Source organism: Poeciliopsis prolifica, unplaced genomic scaffold, assembly GCF_027474105.1.
Source record: "Poeciliopsis prolifica strain line A6 unplaced genomic scaffold, Auburn_PproV2 SCAFFOLD036, whole genome shotgun sequence".
Lineage (NCBI taxonomy): Eukaryota > Metazoa > Chordata > Actinopteri > Cyprinodontiformes > Poeciliidae > Poeciliopsis > Poeciliopsis prolifica.
In genome coordinates, this window is record NW_026562411.1 from 6,128,290 (window position 1) to 6,153,079 (window position 24,790).

At 36.9% G+C, this 24,790-nt stretch overlaps 1 protein-coding gene across 1 annotated transcript; it reads left to right on the forward strand.

Moving 5' to 3' along the window:
- The first annotated feature begins 17,400 nt into the window (after positions 1–17,400).
- On the forward strand, positions 17,401–21,005 carry LOC129374565 (melanoregulin-like). The gene is made up of 5 exons (XM_055053035.1): positions 17,401–17,656; positions 17,772–18,027; positions 19,988–20,078; positions 20,340–20,506; positions 20,746–21,005. Exons 1-5 carry the CDS (start codon positions 17,580–17,582, stop codon positions 20,821–20,823), a joined length of 669 nt encoding a protein of 222 aa, XP_054909010.1. The 5' UTR covers positions 17,401–17,579; the 3' UTR covers positions 20,824–21,005.
- Positions 21,006–24,790: the final 3,785 nt, after the last annotated feature.

A 24,790-nucleotide genomic window follows, 5' to 3' on the forward strand; every position in this document is an offset into this window, starting at 1 on the left:
TATCAGCACTTTATGGTGGAGAACACTATATCACCGTGACAACAAAGGCAGTAAAGTGCGGGATGGTGCTGTAAAACATTGTGTGATGCTGCACTGAGATGATCGTTAGCACAGCTGGTTAATTGCCTGACCACACCTCTCCTGACACACAAAATATACACGCCAATCCTCTGGTTGTCCCACAAATAAGTGTGTGTGTGTAAAAAATCTGTGCACACGCACGGAAACACACTTGTGTGCAATTACTGTGCACACCGGCAAACCATTCCCCAAAGAAGCCATAAAGATGCATGATGGATGAAGCTGGAGGTTGTTCAGTATAATCAGTCAAGGAGACAGGGCAGCATTCAGATGCTGCTTGTTGTTCCAAGACAAATTCATCACACTGTAATTAGTTTGCAAGACTTCACACCCTCAGTCTCCTTATTATTTCATTGGTGCAACCCCACAAGCACTGTCCCTGTAGTGTTTATCAATAAAGGTTCTGGCCCATTAAAGAAGGATCGGGGTGTTTTGCTGTAGTCTTGTCACATAAAAAGTCAAGTTTTAGGCCTGAATACTAAAATGCTGAGCATTTCTTTGGCGCTCTTTCCAAAAGGCACTTTTCAGCTGTTGCAAAGCTGCAATTGATTGGTGGTTTACAAATTACTGAATTGTGCAATTACTTGAAGCAGTGAATACCAATATATTTTAGCAAAAGGCCATCTTCTTGCACCAACAATTTTGCACATCAGACTCTCATAATCCTGCACTTATGCACATTTTTACGCCTGTACAAATATACAAACAAGCAACAACAAGAAACTTTAGCAACTGATGATTTCGTCAATGTGCAGCCATCTTGTTCTCTTGTAGTTCTATGCAAGGTTTGAGTTTCATTAGCTGCGTTTCCATTGACCAGATTTTGAGCAAATTGCTATTATGAAAACACATTTTGTTTTTACTGCCATTTGTGATCAATAATTGGTTTAGGATGTTGCATCTCACTGTTGACCTCATTGTGAAGAGTGAAAAGGTGAGCAGCAAATGCAACATTTAGCATGTAAGATAAATCTAACACAGTTACTAAAATGTACTTAAAATTATTCACAAAGTTTTTTTTTTCCCAGTGGCCCTCTGAGGCTAACGGCCCCACTCCCGCTCACATCTAATAAAAGTTACACTAACTTAAATTATAACATGTTTTACTATTGCTTCCTTTCCTTCTTTCACACTTTACTCTACAATTTTCATCTGAGAACACATTTTCAGCCCTTGAATATTTAGGTACATTTCCTCTTGCTGCCTTTACCAGGTGATGACATAAAATGCTCTGGGGAAAACTCAAGGTGAGGTCCATAACGGTATTACTTGGTACCAATAGTTGAGCATGGTAAGTAGGGAAGATTGAATTACTACAAGCAAAAGGACAATTTGGGATTTAGAAGGCTCACTGAACCTCTTATTATGTGGCTTAACGAGAAGATAGGTTGCAGGTGAGTGAGCAGCAAAGTAGAATCAGTCCTGCACAGAAACAGGTGATAGAGGAGGAGCAAACAACAGCCAACCTACAGTCACATTTTATGCATTGGCATAAATCCAGAATTTTTGAGTTTAATGGTATTTGTACAAGATATATTCTTCTTTCAGTCCTTTGATGTAATTAAGCTGCAAATTATGAGCTTAGTTTCTTTGTCTGGCCTACATGTTATTCTGACTTTTGTTTCAAATTTTTAATAAAATTAGGAAAGAGTGAATTAAATTTATTTGACTGAAAAACAGTATTTTCTCTACCTTATTGTCAACGTTTCTTGCTTTCTTTTTGCTTCCGCATTTTCTTTATGCTAAAATTGGATAATTTTTTTTTCTTTTCACATTTTCAGTTAGTGATTTCACATTAAAGCAAATTCTATGCAACATAACTTATGAGTTCTTGGACTCGGCATTTTCCAGAGGTCAGGCAATTTTTACTGCCCACCATTATTTTTACTTAGTTGAAGTGAAGCCAAAAATGGCTTTTTGAATCGCATCCAAGACATCCATGGGAACGCTGGAGTCCTTGCAGAGATCTACACTTAAAGTGGGAGAATCTATATAGGACAACTTTGTCATGCAAATTTGCATGGCACTCCACATTTCTGGTCTTTATAGAAGAAAGAAAATCTTTGGGCTGATGGGCCAAAAGACCATTTTCCAAGATGCCATAAGACATGTTGTGAGCGTAGTAGAAAAGGGGAAGATTGTACTCTATTCAGGTGAGACCAAATTAAATGCATTAGCCTACATGCACTTCATCCCAAACACTCCATAGACACCAGAAAACATGGAGGTGACGGCATCTAGCTATGGGATGATTTTCTTCAGCAAGGGCAGAGAAGCTAAAAAAGGCTGACAAGACATTGCAAAAGACTGAAGGCTCTAGTCTTACAAATAAAATCTCAATAAAATATGCAATTTTTTTTTAAAGTGTCAAAATGTTGAAAAGTTGAAGTGCTTTGCAAGGCTCTGTAAATATTCTACAGGTTATTTCTGTGTTACTTTGTGCATTCAGAAAGACACTCTTTATCTTACAAAAATAAATAAATAATCACTTTATCACATGCATCACATTTCACCATTGAAATTAGCTTTAACACAAGCACTCCTCCCTTAGTACATTTAGTGATCCTTTCAGCCTTACATGCCGAGAAGACATCCTGCCTGGCTTCCTATGGCACATAACCACACACAGTAAAGACAACATTGCTGAGCTCTTGCACAAACAGGGGAACTGCTTCCATATGCTGGAGAGTATGTGCAGTCTGATAAAACTAATGTATTTGCAAACAGGGGGAAGAGTGCTACGCTAATAGCAGTCATCTGTCAGATAACTTTCAACACCGTGCCTGGTTTTCCCATATGAGTGAAAGGAAGGTATCTGTAGTGTAAACAGTACCTGTATCCTGTGACCTATAAATCAGACTTAGTTTTGTGTTAACAGTAATGGTTGAGTGAAGTGTGAAGGACCAGTGATGGACACGTGTAGCACAACAAAATAAATAAAATCATATAACATAGCAATTTCAGTGCATAGCACAAAACGAATAAAGAGTGTGTCTTTTGAATATTTTGTGGGTGTTTAAACAGCTTATGTACAGACTGGGGGACATATTTGAGAGTGTGTGTCAGACAAGCTATGTCCAGTCAGCACTAATTCAGCCACTCACCGATAATGAGCAATGAAAGGACATCAATAACCACCATGTGCGACATATCTGACAGGACGGCTTTTAATAATGGCCACCGTCAGCAGAGACCAGCAAACAGATGGAGGGAGATGGAACGAGCTTCAGGGAACACACAGAAGCTGTGTGGAAAAGTAGTATAAAGTCTTCCTTTAATGGATGGGGAAAGATTAGTGAACTGCATGTTAAAATAGGTAAAGATAGATAAAATATCGGTAATGCGGAATGATGAATAAGGACCCGAAGAGCAACAGTGGGAGGTATGAAGAGCTCATCCATTAAAACGTTATCAGATCCATTTATCTGTAACAAGGTTTTGGGTTGCTGAAACAAGTCCAAGTAGGTAATACTCTTTAAAAAAAAAAAAGAAGATAAATAAAACATAAAGTCTTTTCTTCAGGAAGAAAACACAAGAACAACAAAAGGAAACAATCTTTTGCTCCCTTAGTATACAATCAAGGGAACAATTGGGACATTCTCAACAGCCTCTCAAGATCTGCAGGTGTTTGTGTTTTGGTTTTATCTTTGTTCCTTTTTTATTATTTCTGGGTTTATTATTGTTAGAAAAAGCGTTGCCATATTCAGTTGTTATCGCCATTAAGATTTTGCTTTGCAAGTTCATTCCTTTGCACTAAGTTTCTTGGTTTACATTTTTCTCTTACATATGTTTTATGGTGATTTCACTCTTGATAGCCCTCAAGACTTTGTTCAATCTGGGACCAAAGTTGCAACATTTATAACATTTTCAGCCGGTGTGATCGACTTTCACACTGCATTGTGTCAAAAAATCCAAACCCTTTGAAAAACTTGTTCACGTCCTTGCCCATTGTGGCGCTGCTCCAAGAACCCTGAAAGAAACAACACAAACCCCCCTGAAAAACACTGAATTCAATTTCCTTCTTTACAAAGTGCAAACAGAAATGGACAATTTTAGTGGTTGTAGTATTTCTCTTCCGTCTTCCTTAAAAAACCGCGAGCCACTTCTGCTAGCGGTAGTCACAAGCACTTATTTTGTTTATATTTACCCAGAATGCCTAGCGCTATTGTGGTCTTCCTGATTTTGGGGTAGTCTTTTTGACGCTCACATATGCATTTCAAACACACCAGAGTTCACTTCTACTGAACAAGAGCTAGGTTTCTAGGTGGATAAGAATAGTTTCTTAGTAATATTCAGACTTACTAATTAAGGTAAAAACAATTCAGATTTACCTTTAGTTAGAAAAATCAGCGGATGTGTCGTTGGTATGCTCAGAACAACACAAAGATCAGAAATATGTAGTTTGTTCTCGATAAAAAGGGATCCAATACAGATGTTCTCTACTGCCTTGCCTTTTCTTACAAACCATATAATTTTTTAGGCAGTGGTAATGTAAACAAAAAATTCCATTAAGATTGCTTTCATCTGTAGAGTTTGTGACATATTGATCATTATGTTGAAAATGAAAGGTAAGCTGAATATTCCAATTTTCCTAATGGTCTGCGGAATATGACTCAGCTTTATAAAAAAGCCAAACTAAAAGCAATTAAGAGCTTTGCAGTTCATCACTGAAATTGAACCGTGAGAAATACAACCCAGTCATTATTAGCTGGCTGCTCTGCAATTACCAAACACTTGAAAATGTACATATGCTGCGTATTAAACATGGATTGTGGCAAGCAGATGAAAAAGGACAGCACAGTTGTAATTAGGCAGGAGTTTGGTTCACTGTTACCATGATAATGAAGTTAAAATAGTAAAGTTGTTAATAAAAATGCAGGTCAAATGTTATTTCAATGAAACTGATTTGACATAATTCCTCAGGATAGAGTTGTAGTCTGATGTGGAACATTAATATATACTTTTGTAACTTTAATGCAAGTTTTGAAAGTTGCTCAGCGCTCATTTGACGTCAACATTGTTTGTGTTTCAGATGGAGACAGAGGCAGTCATACCAAACAACAGATATGTACGGTCAGGAGCAAAGGCGGATGAAACATCTGCCTTCCATCTCACTTAAAATGTAAATGGTTGTGTTGCGATTGGTTAGGGCTGCACTGCTAATGAGGCACATTGCAGTGATAGATGAAGCTTTAATTTTGAAGAGAAATTGAACTACAGGCCTGGGAATCATTAGTTAGACTTCGTGACACCCTTCCCATCTATCTGTGCCTCACCGTCCTCCCCTCCAGGTCTTCTCGTCCGTTCTGCCACCTTGGTTTACCATTACTCAGACCCCATGTCCCAGCTTGGCCGTTTGTCAATCTGTTGCTTCCTCCCACTATCCTTCCATTTACCACGCTTTCCACACTACTACCCGGTTCAAAACACCTCTTTGCTCTTCTAGTGTTTCCTCTCATTTATCTCCTTCTTGGTTGCAAACTTTTGACAGCTAATTTAAAGTATTGGAACTTTTCTATCTGGCTTGAGTTGCAATATCTGTACAGTTTCTGCAAACTGTACTAAAATTTAGAAATTGTTGCCTCTTAAGAGTGTCACTTTGACCAGAGGAGGCTCAGCGTTTAGAAAGGAAGCATGGCAACAAAATGCAGTTGAGGTGGATTTATTCAGAACAGCATGTTACATTTGCACTAAGACCCATCACACAGACAAAGTAAAGGGATCGTCAAAAAACAAAACAAGAAATAAACATTAATTACACAAACCTTACACGAAAACAATAAATGGTTCCAGTACATATTTACATGCATGCAAATCATTAGAACTGAACTAATATAAGGTCAATCAAAGAATAACTTCAACATAAAATAACTCCTCAGAGTTTTACCCCTCCTCACTGAAAATGGTATGTTCCAGGAGCATTTCAGCAGCACCTGTAGCATTTGTCTCCCTTTGCTGCTCCACAATGCTGAGAAGACACACTGGGAAAGGTAAGCACTCAGACATTTAGAAAACTCAAATTAAGCAAATGGAAGTTATAAGAAACAAACTGACATTTCCCCCCACAGGAAGGATGGCCAGTCCCTCTGCTTGAAAGGATGTTCAACTAAATGTCACAATGCAAGTGAAATAACAGGAAACAGGAGTCATTTGGCATGAAAATAGATTAAACACAACATAATCATTTATTATTGATGGATCCCCTGGTCTCTGTCACAAAGATATTGAAGCAATTGAAATGGAAACTTTGGGACTTTGATGAATAAAATTTTGCAAACACCAGAGATCCACAGATATTTTTTTCATTACTAATTAAGGTGAAATGATCGATGTCTTTGTACCTTTTAATTCTAATCAAATGTTGTTTTTTTAGATAGAAAGCATTGTCATTTTTTCCAGTAAGTCTAATTTTGTGCAGGTTAAAGGTTCATTTAGTGAGCAGCTACTTATAATTTTATGAAGAAGGCCCCTTTGACTCTGAGCTGAAGTGGGAAGTCAATGTTTGGGAATCCTGCTTTGGTCTTGGGGTTCATTAACATGACTCCACTTTAAGCAAACTCCTAGAAAGTTTGGCTTGATTGGGAGGTGAATGAGAGATTGAACTCTGATGCATCCCAAAAAAGCAAACTCTGGTCTGGATTGGAGACCGCTCCAAAAGCAGGAAGAAAACCAGGATTTGGTTTTCAAGCTATGACAGGTGTATTTTTATTTATAGTTTCAGGATTGGAAACCACTTCAGGATTTCAGTGGACAGAAACTTGGTGAACAGCAGCCATAGCCTCAATAAAAGAAAATGGCTATTGATAATAATAATAATACATGGTTTAAAATGGTTGTGCATTTTTGTGTGCATCATAATTTACTTATCAAAAAGAGAAAAAATAGCAAAATGATTAGGTAACTAATTAACATTATAAATTACACACAAGAGTAACTGCATCAATATTCTGTTCTTTAAGTTTCATTGTTTCAGTAGCTTTCTTGTCCTCATTAATACTTTCCTGCCATGTTCTCACCTCTAGCATCAACATTTCTCACTTGGCATCGAACACACACTCTTTCATGCTGTCTACTCTTTCTCCTCCTCCTACTATACATAATCCCCCCATCATCAGGCCATCCTGTCAGGGTGATCCCTCCCACTCTTTCACTTTTATATCCCTCTTAATCTCAGCCATGCTCTGTCTTTTTTTCCTGACTCTGCGGCACCACCCTGCCACCCTACTCTAATGTTATATATATATAAATATATTCCCCCTGTTTATCTGTCATCCTCTCTTAAATCAGAATGATCAGCCCTTTGTCTCTCTCTACATCTCATGAAAACAGTTTGTTTACTCACCCTCTTTTCTAATAGAAAATGTCATCATCTTTCTCAAAGTTAAATTCATTATTTTTTGTGTCTTCCTCAACTGCGATTTGCACTTTGTCTCAGTCGTCCGTTCTAGGATTCAAAAATAAATTCTTGCCAAAGTGGCCACACTTGCACACATAATCTAGAAGGCTTACGGTTGATGTAAATATAGCATGGGAGTTTATTCTTCTTGATCAGCCCGTTTCCCACTTCCTGATGTTACTCATGTTTCCTCCCTCAATGCATCTTCCTCTTCCTCTCCTCAGCATAATATATGATTCTGCCACAAATGAAAGACTCGTTTAAACAGGCAGTCTGTATGCATGGAGACTCTTTAAGCTATACTGATGTTGTGCGTATTTATGTGATAACCAGCTGTTGTCCTGTGTGTGCATGCACCTGTGTGGCCCTGTCTTGGCAAATCATTCATGCAATGAGTGTGCAGATATGAATTTGCATAACTCATTCCTGGTTTGGAAAATTCATCTTCTCTTTATTTGTCAAACTGAACTGCATACAGTGCCATTAAAAATGTTATGCCATCCCCACAGATTTCTTCTGTTTTTACTTATTTCTTACTCTAACATTTCAGATAATCAAGCAAGTTTTAATGTCAAAGATAAAATGTGAATATAAAAGCAGTTTTCAAAAGATGATTGAAAACTGTGAAAAAGTAATTGATCCCTAAATCTAGTAAGATTTGCACCTATTTGTAATAGAAATGCAGTGAATGTAGAGATATAGACTGAATTAGCAAACATGTTTGTGAATCAAACCTATCATTCTGCAGGTGAAATTAAGCATTGTTTTGATTATTAATTTTATTCACATTTTTGCCAATGTTACAATTATTATTATTATTACTAAACTTAATTTTAGTTTTTGTTTTATCAGTTATCTACCTGTGAGGCTTTGTTGTGAAGCACTTTGATCATTTGAGGCTGTTGCAAACATGTTAAAAAATAAACTTTGACTTAACTATTTGGCAGAAATTTCTTGTTGAACTGTTCTTTGTCTTAAATTTTGTAAAGGTCTACAGCTCCTCATCCACCCCTAAGAATCATCTTAATGTCTCAGCCAGATCTAGAGAAACTCATTCATGCGTTTATCTTTAGTCGCATTGATTATTGTAACAGCGTCTTCACAGGCCTGTCCAACAAATCAATCAAACAGCTGCAGCTGATCCAGAATGCTGCTGCTCGCGTTCTCACTAGAACCAGGAAGATGGAGACATAACACCAGTTTTAAAGTCCCTCTACTGGCTCCCTGTAGCTCAAAGAATAGATTTTAAAATACTGTTGTTGGTTTATAAATCACAGTTTAGCACCACAATATATCAAAGATCTGCTGTTGTTGTATCAATCTTCCCAACCTCTCAGGTCTTCTGGTTCTGGTTCTGCTCTGCATCCCCAGAACCAAAAGAGGAGAAGCAGCTTTCACCATCTATGCACCAAAAATTTGGAACAAACTTCCAGAAAACTGTAAAACAGCGGAAACCCTGACTTCCTTTAAATCTCAACTAAAAACGCACCTGTTTAGAATTGTATTTGAAATGTAATATGTAACAACGTATTGTTTATTCTATGTTGCATGACTTTGAGTTTTTGTGTTTATGATGGAAAGCATTTTGAAATGCCTTGCTGCTGAAATGTGCTGTACAAATAAAATTTGATTGATTGATTAATACTAATGGATAGAATCTTTCCAATTTCATCGCTGACAGATGTAAAAATGAAATGTTTTTTTAAAAATTGACTGATCCGAAAAACAAACAAGCAGAATATGCCATCTTCGAAGAAACTTTAAACCAAACCTAACGGTCTGTAAAATTAATTTCAGCTACTTTTATGGTTTGTTTTCCTGTTGTACTGATCCTCCTTTTCTAAAAACAAATGAGCCAGGTACTGTCTACATCACCGTCAAACAACCTGAGTGATTTCTAGGTGTAGTCTGACCCTGAGCGCGCGCCACCAGCAGTTCAACAGCATGAGAAATGATGACACACAGACGGATGCAGGAACATTACGGGCTAGAGGGCACTTTCTCCTCTGAGGACAATCAGGAAAAGGCTCAAACATATGTTACCTTCAGAGCGTGCACATCCACACCTGATTACCTAAGCACTATCCATCTTCAACAGTGTGTGTTTGTGTTGCCAGAACAGCGACTGTGGGCACCGAATGAGTCCACCATACCACAGGAGCAAAAAGAAGAAGACAGAAAAAAAGACAGGAAGAAAATGATTAAATAGCAGCTAAAGAAAAGAAACTTTCACATTTGATGCAGAGGGGAAGATTTCCAGCTTGAGAGCATGCTTGTATGCTTCATTTGTGTGCGCAACCACCCACACTCACCCACTCTCATCCAAATACTTTCATAAACAGTGAGAAGACCTTTGATATTCAGTTTCCATCATTTACAGTCCACTGAATATTATTAGACTTGAGCTGTTAGCTGCATGTTTGACTTACTTTTAATGCTCAACATAAACTTAATGTCTGAAACTGTTTCAGAGTCTAATTTTAGTACACTTGATTATGAAGTGTTATTTGTCTGGGTGGACTTCACAGCGTCACCTGTGTTTCCATCTAGCACAAAATTTGAAAAAATGGATGAGAGAAAATAAACTAAATCTTTGTTTTGACATCCTCCCATCTTAAGAATTCTGCTGGACTATTCAACAGTGCCATCTAGAGGTACAAGAGGGTATAACAACTGGGAACCGCTTCAGGTTCTATTTCTGGAAACTAACTGAAATTAGAGAGAAAATGGTTTTCCTTTCATGCTTGATTGAAGATAATTAAAATATTTCAGCCTTTAGGAAAGTAGCTTGTCAGACCAAAATGTGACAGACATCCACTGCTGTAATCCAGAATTATGTCATTTTATATGTTGCAAAGTGTAAACGTACCACAACTCAAGACATACAGAAAAAAGTTACAATTACTTTTGCTCATTTATACCTAAACTAATTGTTTTGAAGTGTTATGTTTCAGTGCTGGAAGAAATACGATACAATAAATATTTTTGCATCAGAAAGGATTAGCTTTATAATGTCTACCTTATTCTTGAAAAGTGCAAAGGCCATACAAATTTGCTACACTACAGACATAAATCCCCATTAATATTTGGTTACATGTATCATAGTGAGTCGCACCTCACTATGCACCTCACTAGTTGTATATAGTTTTTATAACTACATACAACTTAATGTCATAAAAAAGCTTGTTTAAATTAGATGTTTTCCTGTCAAACTTGCAGTTTTGAGGCCTAGTTAATAATAATAGGTTTGGGAAAGTTTTTCCAAAAACTTAACATTTTTCTGCTTTAATCAGTTTTGATGTGTCTGGGATCTACATTCTGTCAGAGGACCAAATTGTGTGCAAATTTGAATCTTTTGCTCCACTGTTATAAGAAAGGAAATTGGTTCGGATGATATCAACACAGGAACCAAAAAATTTCAAAACACTCAGAATCTGGAGGACAGTGGATCACCAGTGTCGGTGTCTAAAGTAAAAAATTAAATAAAATTAACATAGCTTTCAGAGGGGAAAAGTGAAAGGCTCAGAAATGACAACTTTAACCACAAATGAAAAATTACAGCTGCCTATCTGGACAAAACAAATGCCTTCTGGGGCAAAGATTTATGATTTGAGGAAGAGAGAGGGGGAAATTTGGCCACTATGTCAATCAGTATGTTTTTTTGGAGTCAAACTAAGAATTTAGCCTCTTTAAGAAAATAGTTTTTAGGAAAACAGTTACATCATAAAGCAGGAAAGAGGAGCCTCGTTCCAAGCTGCCAAGATGACATCATGGAATCAAAGAAGGTGCAGAGTGGAAGCCTGCAAATTTGATCATGAAGTTTACAGCTGCCAAAAGGTTGCGCACATTGGTGGTATGTAAGCATGAGCCAAAATTAAATGAAGCCCTAAGCATACTTTGAGTTGGGGTACTGCTTCCTGTTAAAAACATCACCTCCACCAGCAGTGTTTCCATGCATATTTAGGGAAGTCTGGGAGTTCACTAGAACTCTCTTCTTCTCTGTGCACTTCAGCAAAACCCGTTAAATGTGTTTTCATGGGGACACATAGCATAAAGGACCCCAAACTTAAACCTATATAAAATTTAACTAAATTTACTCAAAGGTTCAGAACTGAACAATTTAACCCTTTCATGCATGAATTATGATTCTTTGTGTCAGGATTTTTTTCTTTTTTTTTCTTTTTATTTTCTGAAGGCATACAAGAAAGTTGGGATTTTTGTTTTTCATTAAATATTTTTTAGGAGATCAATTGTAATTTTCTCCAAATACAAAATTGTTACATGAAAAAATACATCGGTATTGTTCTTTAGGGGTTATCTGATGTCACAATTTTTTTCATCTGCAGGAGTCGTCTGCAGTAGAAGGAGGGAAAGGGTCGGTTGGCTTCCTTTTTTGTCTGTCGGCCATATTGGATTTAACAAAGATAATTTCTTGCATTTGCAGCAAGCAAATAAATCATAATCAAAGGCCAAAATGAATATGAACTATGTGCCAATGATGAGTTTCTGTCAACGTCTGTCAATTATAGGTCATCAAGCTGAAATATTTATTTGTTCACACATCTTACACAGATAAGCATCTACAAGTTGCATATAAAGTCATAGATAGAAATCCTCCTTGTGTTTCTTAAGTGTATTACCAGGATATTGGCTATTTCCTGTGCTGAAGATGAGTGAACAGACAAGCAGATGGCTTTCTCACCTCTTACTGATGGTCTCTGACTTGTATGATTGCTGTGGAGTCTCTGCTAGCTTGATATTCTTATCACTCTCTATCACTCCACTTCCTTTGCTTATTTTATGGTTTTTCAGTTCTGCTGGTGTGGTCTTCAGGGAAATTAATAAATAAATAAAGAGACAGAGTGTTATTTTCATAGTTATCTCATGTGGAGAAGGCAGGGTCAACCATTAGAGCGAGCATGCGAAGCAGGAAGCGGAGGGAGTATGTCTCGTCTTGTTATAAGGTTCAAGAGGATGCAGTCATTCATGGAGGGAAAAAGAACAGCCTCCTCCAAAGGTTACAATAAGAAAGAGGAGTTGTGTTTGTTACAGAGAGAGAAGCGGAAAACTTTTCTGATGTAAATCCAACATTAATAAAAAATGGATTCATTTTCTTTCATGTTGCACATTTTAATCTGCAACACGCTTAAAAAGAAGTGAGAAGGTCCATCCTTGAAAAGCTAATGTTGAAATAAATATTTCTGGAATAGAAAATAAAACTTATGTTTTGACACAGGCACTGCACTCGGGTGCTTAAAGGCTGAGAAATGTTTCCTGCTGAACTGCTCAGAGTAGACACACAGTTATTTGATTTAAAAACTTCAATTAGCTGCTACAAGTCAAAATAATTCTTTTCCTGGTTCCAGAAGTAAGAAAAAATGCCTGGCAACAATTGTTGTTGGTGGGATTAAACAGGTTAATCCACTGAGGAATTGCTTGCAGCATGGTGAGAGAACAGGAAGACTGCATTGTAATTCCCAGCCTTTAAAAGTCTGAGCAATCATTCCTGCCACCCCGAAAGACATTATGCAAAAATAACAAGCAACATGTAAAATCCTTCAAGATATATGTTGTTTTTAAAGTGAGCTTATCCGCAATTGTACAAATGCTTTGCCTGCAAATAAGTTCGTGTAGCAGTCAGTTAGGATTCCTGATGGGCAAGTCAAGAATACAAATTTTTTAGTGTTTGAAGCCACAGATGATTAGTCTTAGATATTTTTGAATCAGTTTGAACTTTATTATAGGTCTTTCCACCTAAATACTTTTGAGTCACGTTTTTACTGACTTTTATTATTTTCTAAATCTGAGGAAGGAATAAAATTAAAATATTTAGACATGCGATTGCTTTTCTTTCTCTCTTTCTTTCTTTGTTTCTCTCTTTCTTTCTTTTTTCTTTCTTTCTTTCTTTCTTTCTTTCTTTCTTTCTTTCTTTCTTTATTTATTTACTTATTTATTTATACCTCAAACCTAACGTGTTGCTCAAATGATTAAGTTTGTTGTTGATGTCGCCCCCTGATGTTCCAAAGGATGCAGTGTAAACACAAACAAACTCTATTTGTCCATGAATTATACTACAACTTCCTGGACTACAAAAAGAGGGGATGTCCAGTGTCCAGCAAGCAATATACCTTTGATTTATTAATGCTGGGCTGTTGTATGGCAGTAAATTACATCCCTTTTGAGGACCTTTGGTACTCATTAGGGATCAGAAGGAAGCTATGAGCTTGTGTTGTGCCTACTGTGTTGTGTTATTAGTCCTTGGAGGAGGATGGCTGAAATATGGCTGCTCTGCTTCCTGATCTTTGTATCTTTCCTTCCAACCGTCTTACACATTTCACACAGCTCTTATGTTCCTTCCTTCTGCTACACTCTCCTGTTCCCAACATATAATCATGGACTTCTTTTGTGATCATGCAGTGTGTCAACCTGGGTTCAGATTTGTTAATGATCACCGGGTGCAATTATCAGGAGCTGCGGCGAAGGCACCATCCTCATTGATTACTACTGGTGACAGTTAAAAAGCATGGCATAATTCCCATTGATCATCTGCGACAGTGTGAAAAAAATGGCGTCATCTCCATCGATTTGCAATGAAAGCATGTGACAAAAGTGTGTCACTTGCTCAGAGAAGAGCCTTTTGTACACAGTTCTATTCATCATTTAAATGTGTGTGGTGCAAATGAAAAATTTCACACCAAGGAGACTGAAAACAAGATGGACACAGATGGGAAAAGTCTTATTCCATTGAAAAACAAATTATGTTTGCCACAGATGTTCAATCAGTGGTGTAGGCGAAGCAGATAAATCATTCTTACAATAATCTCAAATTAAATTTTAAAGTTGCCCTCTGAGCTCATTTGTGGATCACCATAAGGTTTACCAAATATAAACACAAACTGATACAGTACCTTGGAAAATTATAAATGTCCAGTGAACTTTCACGTGTTTTGTCACATAAGAACCACAAAATATAGTTTATTCTATATGGCGGTGTACAACATGAGTTTATTTGTCTTAACATGCTTTCAAAAAGTTCAGCGTGGCTGGTGCCTAAAGAAAGTTTTCCATAAACAACTTCTCGATGCAGATTTAACTTTGTACAAGAAACCCACAAAAAACAATAAACCTTTTGACTTGTTTTGAACAATTGAGGTTATCTTTACATAGTTAAATCAAACATTTTTCTGTCCTGTCCACTTATTAAGGTTGTATTTTATTTCTCATTAACTTTTTGTTTCTCTCTCCTTTGTTGACTTTTTTTATATTTGGTCAAACCTGGTTCCTTTCTCTTCCTCCATCTTAATTCCAGTTTATGATTTAAATACTGCTGATACTTTCTTCCTGCTACCTTGATGAGACATAAGAATTCACAGAAATAGATTGATGAGATGGAGATAACCAAACCAGCCAGACTTCACTGTGAATTATAATCGCCTCCAATCTGTGTCTCTGAAACGCTGCCCAGTTTTTATCACCATCCGTGTGCGTGTGTGAATGCGTGTGTGTATGTGTGTTTGGGGGTTCGAGGAAACTGAGCCCTTCAAGTCACATGTGCTGTATCTTTTTATGAACTCATGAATGTGAGCGATGAAGTCCTCTCCCTTAGGGGAGCAGTATATGAGCATACGTCCAGCTGCTACTTATTATTCTCCTGGCTCCTACAGTGTCTGATCTGTCTCTCTTTTCTGTCAAAGTTTCATGTGTGTTGGAATATAATTTTGTTTACTGTGTTGCTCTCACAGACACACACATACACAAGCTATTAGACAACAGCCATCAGGGTGAGCGGCCCATCACTCACCCTCACATAAGGTATTCAGCTGCATTATATCAATGTCACATTGTCATTGACCAAATGTGTGGCGGGGTGTATGTGTCTATAAACGTGTAGCCAATAGCCTCCAAGGCAACAGAGAGAGAATACACCCTGAGACGCTCATGTGGAATAAAAACGAGGAGATCAAAAATCTGTAAATTTGCTCACTAGAAAGGTTTTCGTCTGTGCAAAGTTGCTCTGACACAAAGAAAATCAAATTTTGTTCTGAAATAGACTTAAAAAAATGTTATGTCTCTTTTCCTCAAAACATCAGAGGTCAAGAAAAGATTCAGTCTTAGCAATTGAAGCATTTGAAAAGATCTTTAAAAGCCTTTGTTAAAATGTCTTGATCAGGTGGACAGCAAAGAATTTGACGGTTTACGGCACAATGACAAATTACTGCTGTGCAATCAAGTTCTAATATTTGAACACGTTAACATGTTGTATTGCAGAAATTTTATGCTTCAATGCAGGAGTTTTAGAAAAAGTTATTTGGATGTAAATTAATCCTGTGGATAAAAAGAACCAATGAAATCAGTGGTGCTTTGGAAGCAGGCTAATCCCAATGCTGATACAAAGTATTTTAATGTTATTTGGATACCAACATTAAAATATAGACTGAATCTAAAACACAGAAATGATTTCACAACTTTTTAAAAAACTAAATGAGCATACATTAAATTCAAAACAATTACAAATAGGTCGGTTTGTCTGTTCTCTGTGTGTCTTCAACAGGATTAATACAGCCCTGTATTTAGGCTAATAAGATGTATTGAAATGATATCAGGTTTCTGTGGTTGAGTATATTCAATTTTTTTAACATAAATCAGGAAAAATTCAGACATGTAAAGAAAGGAGACAGCACAAGTGAACTGTGTATTCTGTACAATGAAGCAGAAGCGCCATCTCTTGTTGAGAATTGGTACAACTTTTCCATCATGTCCGTAAAAGACGTTTCATGTTTTTCTTGTATACAGAATTAAATAGTTCTTATTTTTTGAATCTGTAGTTTGAACTGTAGTTTTGTGGATCACAAAAGCATGAATAAAGTCGTTAGCTCTGACTGAAAACCTGCAGACATTCCCACTTCTGTTCCACAGAAAACACCAAAACAGTGGCAACTGGGCTTTAAAACACAGCAGGCTCACAAAACTACACATCCCAACTAAACATCTAAACTAAATTCTTTTTTTTTTACCTGTGCTACATCCCACAGAGTATTTTCTCATGTAGAATCTCTCACAACTCTGCCTGAAGGGAAAACATATTTCAATGTGACAAGTCTGCTGGCCTGTGCTGTGTTACACTATTACACCTTCATTTATCCTCCTTATGGATGCTTCTGTAATAAGAAAACGCTCAGACACCGAACCAGTTTGGAAATAGGGAATATTTTTTTAAAAATAATGTGTGGTTGAGTGTAGTACAGTTTAACTGCAAACAAAGCCATGCCTCTTCAATCAAAATGCTGGAAGTCATTCTAGTTGTGCTGCCTGAGGGGAAAAAAGGGATCAAAATGCCGTGCAGTCCTCGGCAGAGCTGCACAAGCAGGCGGTGCCGACACAACACACTGTGGCCAAACTTCCCTTTGCTGCTCCTGAGCTAAAACAGTTTAGCATGACGTTCCTTGGCTTTAGTGATCATCATCTTTACCTCTTTAGCCTGTTCTCCAAATGCAAAGTGTTGCATCTCAAAGCTTTTATCAGCGTTTCAAAAGAAGCTAAATTGGGAAATGTGGAGAATCCATGGAATTGTCAATATGCTTAAAATCTGTAAAAACCCCATTTAATTTTACTTCAGTACTCCTTATCTCTTGTAGGTTAACCTTAAACAGTCATGTTTTGAAAGCATTTTTGAGAAAATAGGTTTTACACTAAAAATAGCGTGCAACAATGATAATCCTAGCAACCTGCATGTCTGCCCCTCCATTCTGTGTCATCAGGAGTTGCTGAATAAAGGTGCCATTCATTCCTGAGCCGTCCAATGCTCTGGTGTGTTTGTGTGTTGTTGTTGTCCACTGTTCCTGTTCACGTGGATAATGTAATTGGCAGACAGCTCTCGTTCAGGCCGGGTCAGGCCCTTTTTCAGGCCAGGGTAGAAGGAGGAATGTAACGAGTGAGGACGTGGCCTGGATTTTTTCCTCCGGGCTATATGAAAATGTGGACTTTGCCTTTTGGAAATATTTAGATTCAAAGAGTCTGGAAGAACTCTGCGACTGAATCCCTGATTGTTTTCCAAGGGATAAACGTCTGTTGTTTGTCTGCTGAAAGCTTTTGCGGAGTAGGAATGGGTGCTAATTGTACCCTCTGCTGCTGTCACCACTATCTGGTGCAGAACAGAGAGGAGAAGAAGGCTATCCTGCGGTAAGAGAAGCTGACAAATATAGTTGCATGAACATTGAGTTTATAGTCTAAAAGGAGTGAAAAAGAAGGAAAAATGAATTATCCTCTACATCACTTTCTTCCATTTTTCCTACAGCATGAGGACCACTTCAGGGCGCAGGTCAGCCGATGAGTTATCCAGTGATTCCAGTGACAGTGAGACGGAGGAAGAAAGCCTCTTTGGACCACACTGTTTGGAGAAAAACCTAAAAACTAAACAGCAAAGTCAAAGATTAACAGTGGATCCGTGGGTTTATTCCAACAGAGCAGACGGGTCTCTGATCAGATGTGGATCGGACAGAGAGCTGCAGGCCTTCATCAACATGAGAGACCAGGCTGATAAGGCTACAGAGGTAATGAACTGCATGTGGTATACATTAGCACAAAATATCCATATTAACATCAAAGAAAAAGAGGAGGAAGTGGAGATGAAGTCAATTGATTTGAGAATGCACAGAACAGAAATAAATGTAGACAAATTCGTTCATGTTTATCAATTTGTATCATAAAATTTTGGACAACTTTTCAGGGCTGGGAATACTTTTGCAAGGCTCTGTAAATATCTGAAATCCACCAAACAGAAAAGGGACTGGCTTAAATGAAGAGCTTTCTTTAAGTCTCGATGATTATGAGAAAATCCACATTTACTCTGTTGTGAGGAATTTTCTCTCTCTGTGGTATTAATTCATTTGCTGCGGTCTAATGAAATAACTCAATAAGATCAGAGAGTGCTGCACAGGAGATTCTCAAAGAGGTCTTTGATTCTCCACCAGGCTGACTTGGATTAGTAAATGACTTTGACCTAGATTCTATGATAATATGATATCAGAATTATTTAATTTACAAAAAAGTAACAGCATTACAAATTCTGTGTTTCCATGACAAATGAATAACATCAAATTATTAATTATTAAGTTAGTTGATTTGAGAATGCACAGAACAGAAATAAATGTAGACAAATTCGTTCATGTTTATCAATTTGTATCATAAAATTTTGGAAAACTTTTCAGGGCTGGGGATACACGTCTTGATTTAGAATTTGTTTCTGACATAAGTGCTAAAAGGTGAAAGATAATTTATGATTTGGTTTTGAGTGAGACGATTCAACAGAACCAAGTCTGTTACTCTGGTGACAAGGACATGTCAAGCTTTATTTATAAAAAAATATAAATGTAACTCCTAAATTCAATCCAACGTAAGAACTACTTTGACTCGACACTCTCTAATCTAGTCAAATCTGTTCACACATTTTGCGTTTTTCAATCCAATTCAAGTTTATTTTATTAGGGATAGCACTTTAAACAATGTTACATCCTGAAAACAAAGCAACAGTTGTTTTGTACGTAGGATTTTAGCCACAAGCAAACGTGCAAATCCAGTCATTTTTTGGATATGAAGCTATCCTTATGATTGTAGCCCATGTGAGCTAAAAACATACAGTTTTGTCAATGAATTAGAATATTAATTAAGTGCTTATTTTAGTAACTCTATTCACCAAGTAAAACTCATTCCGTAAATTATTTTTATACTGACGACTTTATGTCTGACAATAGACATAGACCTGTGAGAACAAAAATGAGTTTTGAACATTATTGCTGAGCTTCTGTTTGTCACCCTGACGGTGAAACTTACTGGTAAAACTGCAAAGATGTTGTTTCCTCAAAAAGCTGGGATTGCAGCTAATTCTTCGCTGAGAAACTCACATTTTTCAGTCCATCGGTGTGACGGTGTTCAACATGTGATTGAGTTTGTGCTGAGAACAACAGGCTGCAAGACACACTGGGGCACATTGTGATGATGAAACAATTCCTTAATGGAGAAGTGGAGCAGTTTGGTCAAAGAAAAATTTACAAAGCATCTGCAGACTATTGAGAGACCATTTTACCATAAGGCTCGACCCAAAGAAAGGTCAGCAACTGCAAAAGACAACCACTGTTTTGGAATATCTCTCATTAAAGTCTCCACTCAGGAAAATGTAAAAACCATCATCATAATTTTATTTCCAGAAATAAAATAACCAAGTTGGGGTACTGGAACTCCATTCATGTGACCACGTTATGGAGCAAGGCTGTAGTGAGCTACAGAAACAGACATGTTATTAAACTCATGAAACTGAAACCACTCTCTGGAATTTACTGTGAATATTTTCTATATTTTTCCAAATTTTAAACAAAATGTCATATTCCACAAAGGATAGTCAGACTGTTTTGTACCTTTATTTGCTACTACTTTCACTGTGCGGCTAAAACGGAGAAATAGACAAAAGAGAAAATTGAAAGCCTGATTCTATAGATGCTTCTTGTTTGTCTCCAGGAATGGGAGAAGTTGAATTATGACATCCACACACTGCGCTACGCCAGGCGAGAAGTCAAATCTCGATGGAAGAAAATCTTGCTACAGCTGGGTGAGGCACAGTGCACCTCTAAATTAGAATAATACGGGAAAAAGCATTGAAAACAGTTACAGAATTTTACGAAATACTTTAACTACATCTGCCTTATGAAAAAACAAATCACATACATTTCCCGGTGTGATTTTGATCCACAAAAGTGTTTAAGTTTCATTTTTAACTGTGGACTTCTTTAAAGCGAAAGCAAAAAGTATTTTTCTATTTCTACCAATTCCTTTATATAAGGTAATGTGGCCTGTCCCTGTGTCTCTGCAGGTTATCAGTGTGAGGTGGATTCCCTGCTGTGTGTGAACAGACAGAGCCATTTCAGACCAGATCAAGAACATTTTGGCAAAGCTGCTGACCTTTTAAAACAGCTGCTGGATCACACCTCTCTGTTCCCTCCTAGAACAGAACATCATGACAGATACCTGTATGTCATGGTACGGATGTTCACATGACTGTTTGCTTTCCTTCAGCATGTTCACGTAGCCTTTTGTGATTATTAGACCAACTGTGGTTGATTGCAAATGAACTTCAACTGTATTCTTGCTCTATTCACAAAATCAATGGGAAAAAAGTCAGATATTAGAGAGTGGTGTTTTTTCATTTGAATCAGCTGTTGTGGTCTGTTTTGTGATGATTTTTTTTTTTTTTTCATTTTCCTTGGTGTTTTCTTTAGGACCGCCTGGTGTCACTGGACAGTGCAGAGGACTTTATTAAACTGGCCAAACAAAAATATCCCAAGAAAGAAGGCTGAGAGGCAAAGCAAGCAGGAACAAGGAGAAAAGTTGAAATAGTATTTCAACTATGTCTGCACTGTTAACAGACTGAAGTACAGGATTGTGCAAACATATAGTATTTATGTTTAACATATAGTATTTTGCATAGTAAATTTAAAAGATCACATAAACGTTTTTATGTGATTATATATGCTTCATATACAATTTCTAGTTTGAGGTTCAGTAAAAACTGAATTTCTAACAATATTTCTTTTTGCCTCTTGGAAAGAATCAGCATTCTTTCCAAGTGGCATTATTAATGTGACTATGCATTTTTTGCATAGTAATATGCAAATAATGCTTTATAGCATATTTTGATTTTGACTTTGTGTCTTTGCATAATAGTATCTGAGCAAATGCAGGTGTTTGTTTTGTTTTACATAAGCAGAACTTTTTTTTAAAAAAAGTAGTTTTTTGCCATTTGTAAGAAAAAATATTTTTGCATTTTTAGTTTTTAAACTTACACTCCTTAAATATTTATATTGTATAAAATAATTTGATACAATGTATATAAACTGCTGCATTGTGTCAGTAGGGGGCAGCATATGTTTACATCTCATTGGGCTTTGGTGATTAGTTGACAACTCATAGAATTAATGTAGTTTTCATTCAGAATTCAAAAACACAAGCAAAAAAAAATTAATTACAATTTGAGTCCAAAACTAGCCCTGCAATTCATATTAAAAAGTGTAAATAACAACAAAGTAAACAGAAAACACAACCAATAATTAATCTGAATTATTCCCCAGATAACTGAAATTCCCTTTTGTAAATTACTGAAGTGGGATCGATGCAAAATGAATCATTGTGACTTATAACGACAATAAGACATTATCCAAAAAAAAAAAAAAACTAAAAAAACAAACAAAGAAAAAAACTACAAGTTTTTTCCTGGATGGCTAAAGCAGAAATAGACCACCACCAGCTTCACATGACCTCAGCCAGAGATCATACAATACATGCTTGTCATGTGTGATGCACACGTTCATGCTTGCTTGCACACATGTGCACCCAGAAAGAGAAAGTTTCGTCTGACCCAGATATTGTTCTCTCCAAGGCCCCTTCCCAAGTTTGGGAAACAGATGTGGAACTAAGTGAGGGGAAATGGGAGGGGTGGGGGAAGGGAGCCGGACAGGATGGAGGCACTGAAAGACATCGAACTGGATACACCTTTTTCTCATTAAACCTCAGAGAGTGTGTGTATGTCTGTGTGTAATACTGACATCATCCTTCAGACTTAATCTCATTCTCCATATCCCCCACATCCCAACACCCCCCACAACCCTCTAACTAAAGGAGTTTATCTTTTTTTGGACCTAAATATTGTCCAAATGATTAACAGTTATTGCTGACGAACCGGCTGATTTATTTGTTCTCTATGTTTAAAAGAGAACATAGAGATTATTGCAATCTATTGTGATTGGCATCTATGGTTCTGTCCAAAGTTTGGAGTCATCCTTTTTCCTTTCTTCCTTTGCTTCCACGAAACCTGACCTTTCAGTAATATTTCAAAGTGATTTTTATCACTTCTAGAATATATCTTTTCTCTTTTTCTGTCCAGTTTTTTGATTGAGGGAGAGGTGTTTTTCTTGTTAAATTGTTAGTTAAAAAGGCATGCCAAAAATCAGATACAGACAAACTTAAAATACAAAAAAACATTTGGGAAAATATCTAAAGTAAAAAAAGTAAACTGCAATGAATTGTGGTTAATCTAAGTATATTGTTTCCAAATATGTTCCTGCATTCAGTCACAAAGTCAAATGATAAGTTTGAAAAAGCAGACTTGGTTCTGAGTGCTGTTTCTCAGTGAAACCTAATTCTGTAGAAAGGAAATAAGCAGAGCCATGGCACACAATGTCATGGCTTTTATATACAAGTCATTGTCCAGAGTCCTTAGTAACACTAATTGTAATGACACACTTTATGGTTGGTCTTCAGGCATTTTTGTAACTTCTTAGAGAGCAAATAATTATTATATTTGTATTTTTGTACATATCTGAGCACATATAACCCTTCCTGGCAAAGATGTGTAAGAGGTTTTCACTCAATATATTTTTAAAAAACAATCCAGCCTTTAATTTGAGTACTGTGGTCAATTCAATGCCCTTAGCCACATATGATTAAACTGAATATGTCATCAGCAGCTCCTACAATGCTTGTTGATGAGTTACGGTGAAAATTCAACCAGCTAAAGCAGGAACATATCTATAATTTGTAGGACATTGGCCTTGAGGACCAGAGCTGTCCACCTTGGCTGTAGATTGTCCAGAGTCCTGGGTCCTCCATGATGAACCCTTTTATTTGCTCAATCTGCAATCTTTCCAAAGCATTCAGGTCTGTGGGATCACATAGATTTTACTTTTAGTGAGATGGAGTAAACTACTTTAAAAATTGTCTTACTTTTTTCCAGGACTTCCTTTGTGTTTGCTTTTTAAAATTTTTGTTGCTCCCTTTGTGCTTTGTTTAGTTAACTTCCCTGTGTACTCATTTGGTGTCGTTTCAAAGCCCTTCTAAGATGACTGTTGCTCCCTCGTTTACCCTGTAGCTGCAATCTGCCAGCAATGACTCATTGGTTTTGCAATCCAGTAATCACCTCCCCAGAATTTAAACCTTTATCTCCAGCCTTACTCTTTTCAGATCCATTGTTTTCAATGTCTGGTGCCATTCTCCTATCGTACTACGTGTTTTCATGTGTTCACTGGAAGTTCATGATTATTAAATCATTATCAACTTTGACATAATCCAATTTTCAATCTGTATTTTCAACTTCCACCACCATCAATCTTATTGTAGGCTATCTTTGAGATAGCAAAGAGAATTTTTTATTTCATGTCTGCTGAAAATGTTTACATTTGAATTGACAAACAATATCCTGAGTCCAGAAGGTTCAAACCTCAACTCCATTGTCAATCTTTGAAGAAGTGCTGCTGGAGAATTTGTGCATTAGATATTGGCAAATGAAAGCAAATCAAAGCTAAAGCCAGTCAAATGAACTGCTACATGAGCTTCTGTGCCATTTAATAAATATACTCAGAGAAAACATGAAGTTTTCTCTGAGTTTCAACATAAAAAGTAAATTACCTTTTAAAAATGCATTACTTGCAGTTGAGAAAAAGCTATTTTTTAATCTACAAATTGAGACCAATAATGGTTACAAAGAATATTGTCTTAGCATCTCGATTTTCAGATGTATTCAGACAGTAATTAAGGTGACATTGATTTTACAACATGATATAAAAACTTATCCAGTGTCTTATTATTTGTGTATTTTTCCTTCTTTCCCCATTTTTAATGATCAAACCCCTGGTTTTCAGAACAGTCCAGATTGTTACCCAGTCTAACATTAACGATTCTTGTTACCCATTATGGCTTGGTTTATCAGTCCCTGACAAGGGCTTCAAAGATTTAATTTCACTATAATGGAGGCTTATGAAACTGGTGCTCCCATAGCTTAAATGAATTTCCAACCTTTAGCAGCCCCACAGGTTTTACTCATTAACTCTGATTCTTAATGGGCCAGACATCATGTTTTTCCAGATGCCTCACTTTTAACTCTCAAAGCTTCCACTGTTTATTTCCCCGGGCATTTTCTGATAAGACACTGCTGCGCCCATGCACACAGACACTAACAGACATATAGATAAGTTTATGTGCACAGACAGCAATTTACAACGGATGTTTAGAGAAGCGAACAAATAAACCAAATGACAATGTGCTGACCTCTTTGACTTCGGATGGATGGCCAGAAATCAAAGGTCTGCTCAGAAAACGTAACACCAAGCTTCCTTTAGCAAGTCCAAACCCTGCTTTTGCTAACCAAGCTCAACTCTCTACACATAGAAGTAGCAATAATAGGCTTTCACAGTAATTATATATGTATTTTTTAATATATATATATATCATAGTATTATAATGGTAAATACTTTGCTAGCCTTCCTCTGCCAA

Excerpts from the sequence above, each read along its gene's own strand:
- LOC129374565 (XM_055053035.1), top strand. The coding sequence starts at position 17,580 with ATGGGTGCTAATTGTACCCTCTGCTGCTGTCACCACTATCTGGTGCAG. Across the intron at positions 20,079-20,339 it reads GAAAATCTTGCTACAGCTGG|GTTATCAGTGTGAGGTGGAT; the intron begins GTGAGGCACAGT and ends GTGTCTCTGCAG. Across the intron at positions 20,507-20,745 it reads ACAGATACCTGTATGTCATG|GACCGCCTGGTGTCACTGGA; the intron begins GTACGGATGTTC and ends TGTTTTCTTTAG.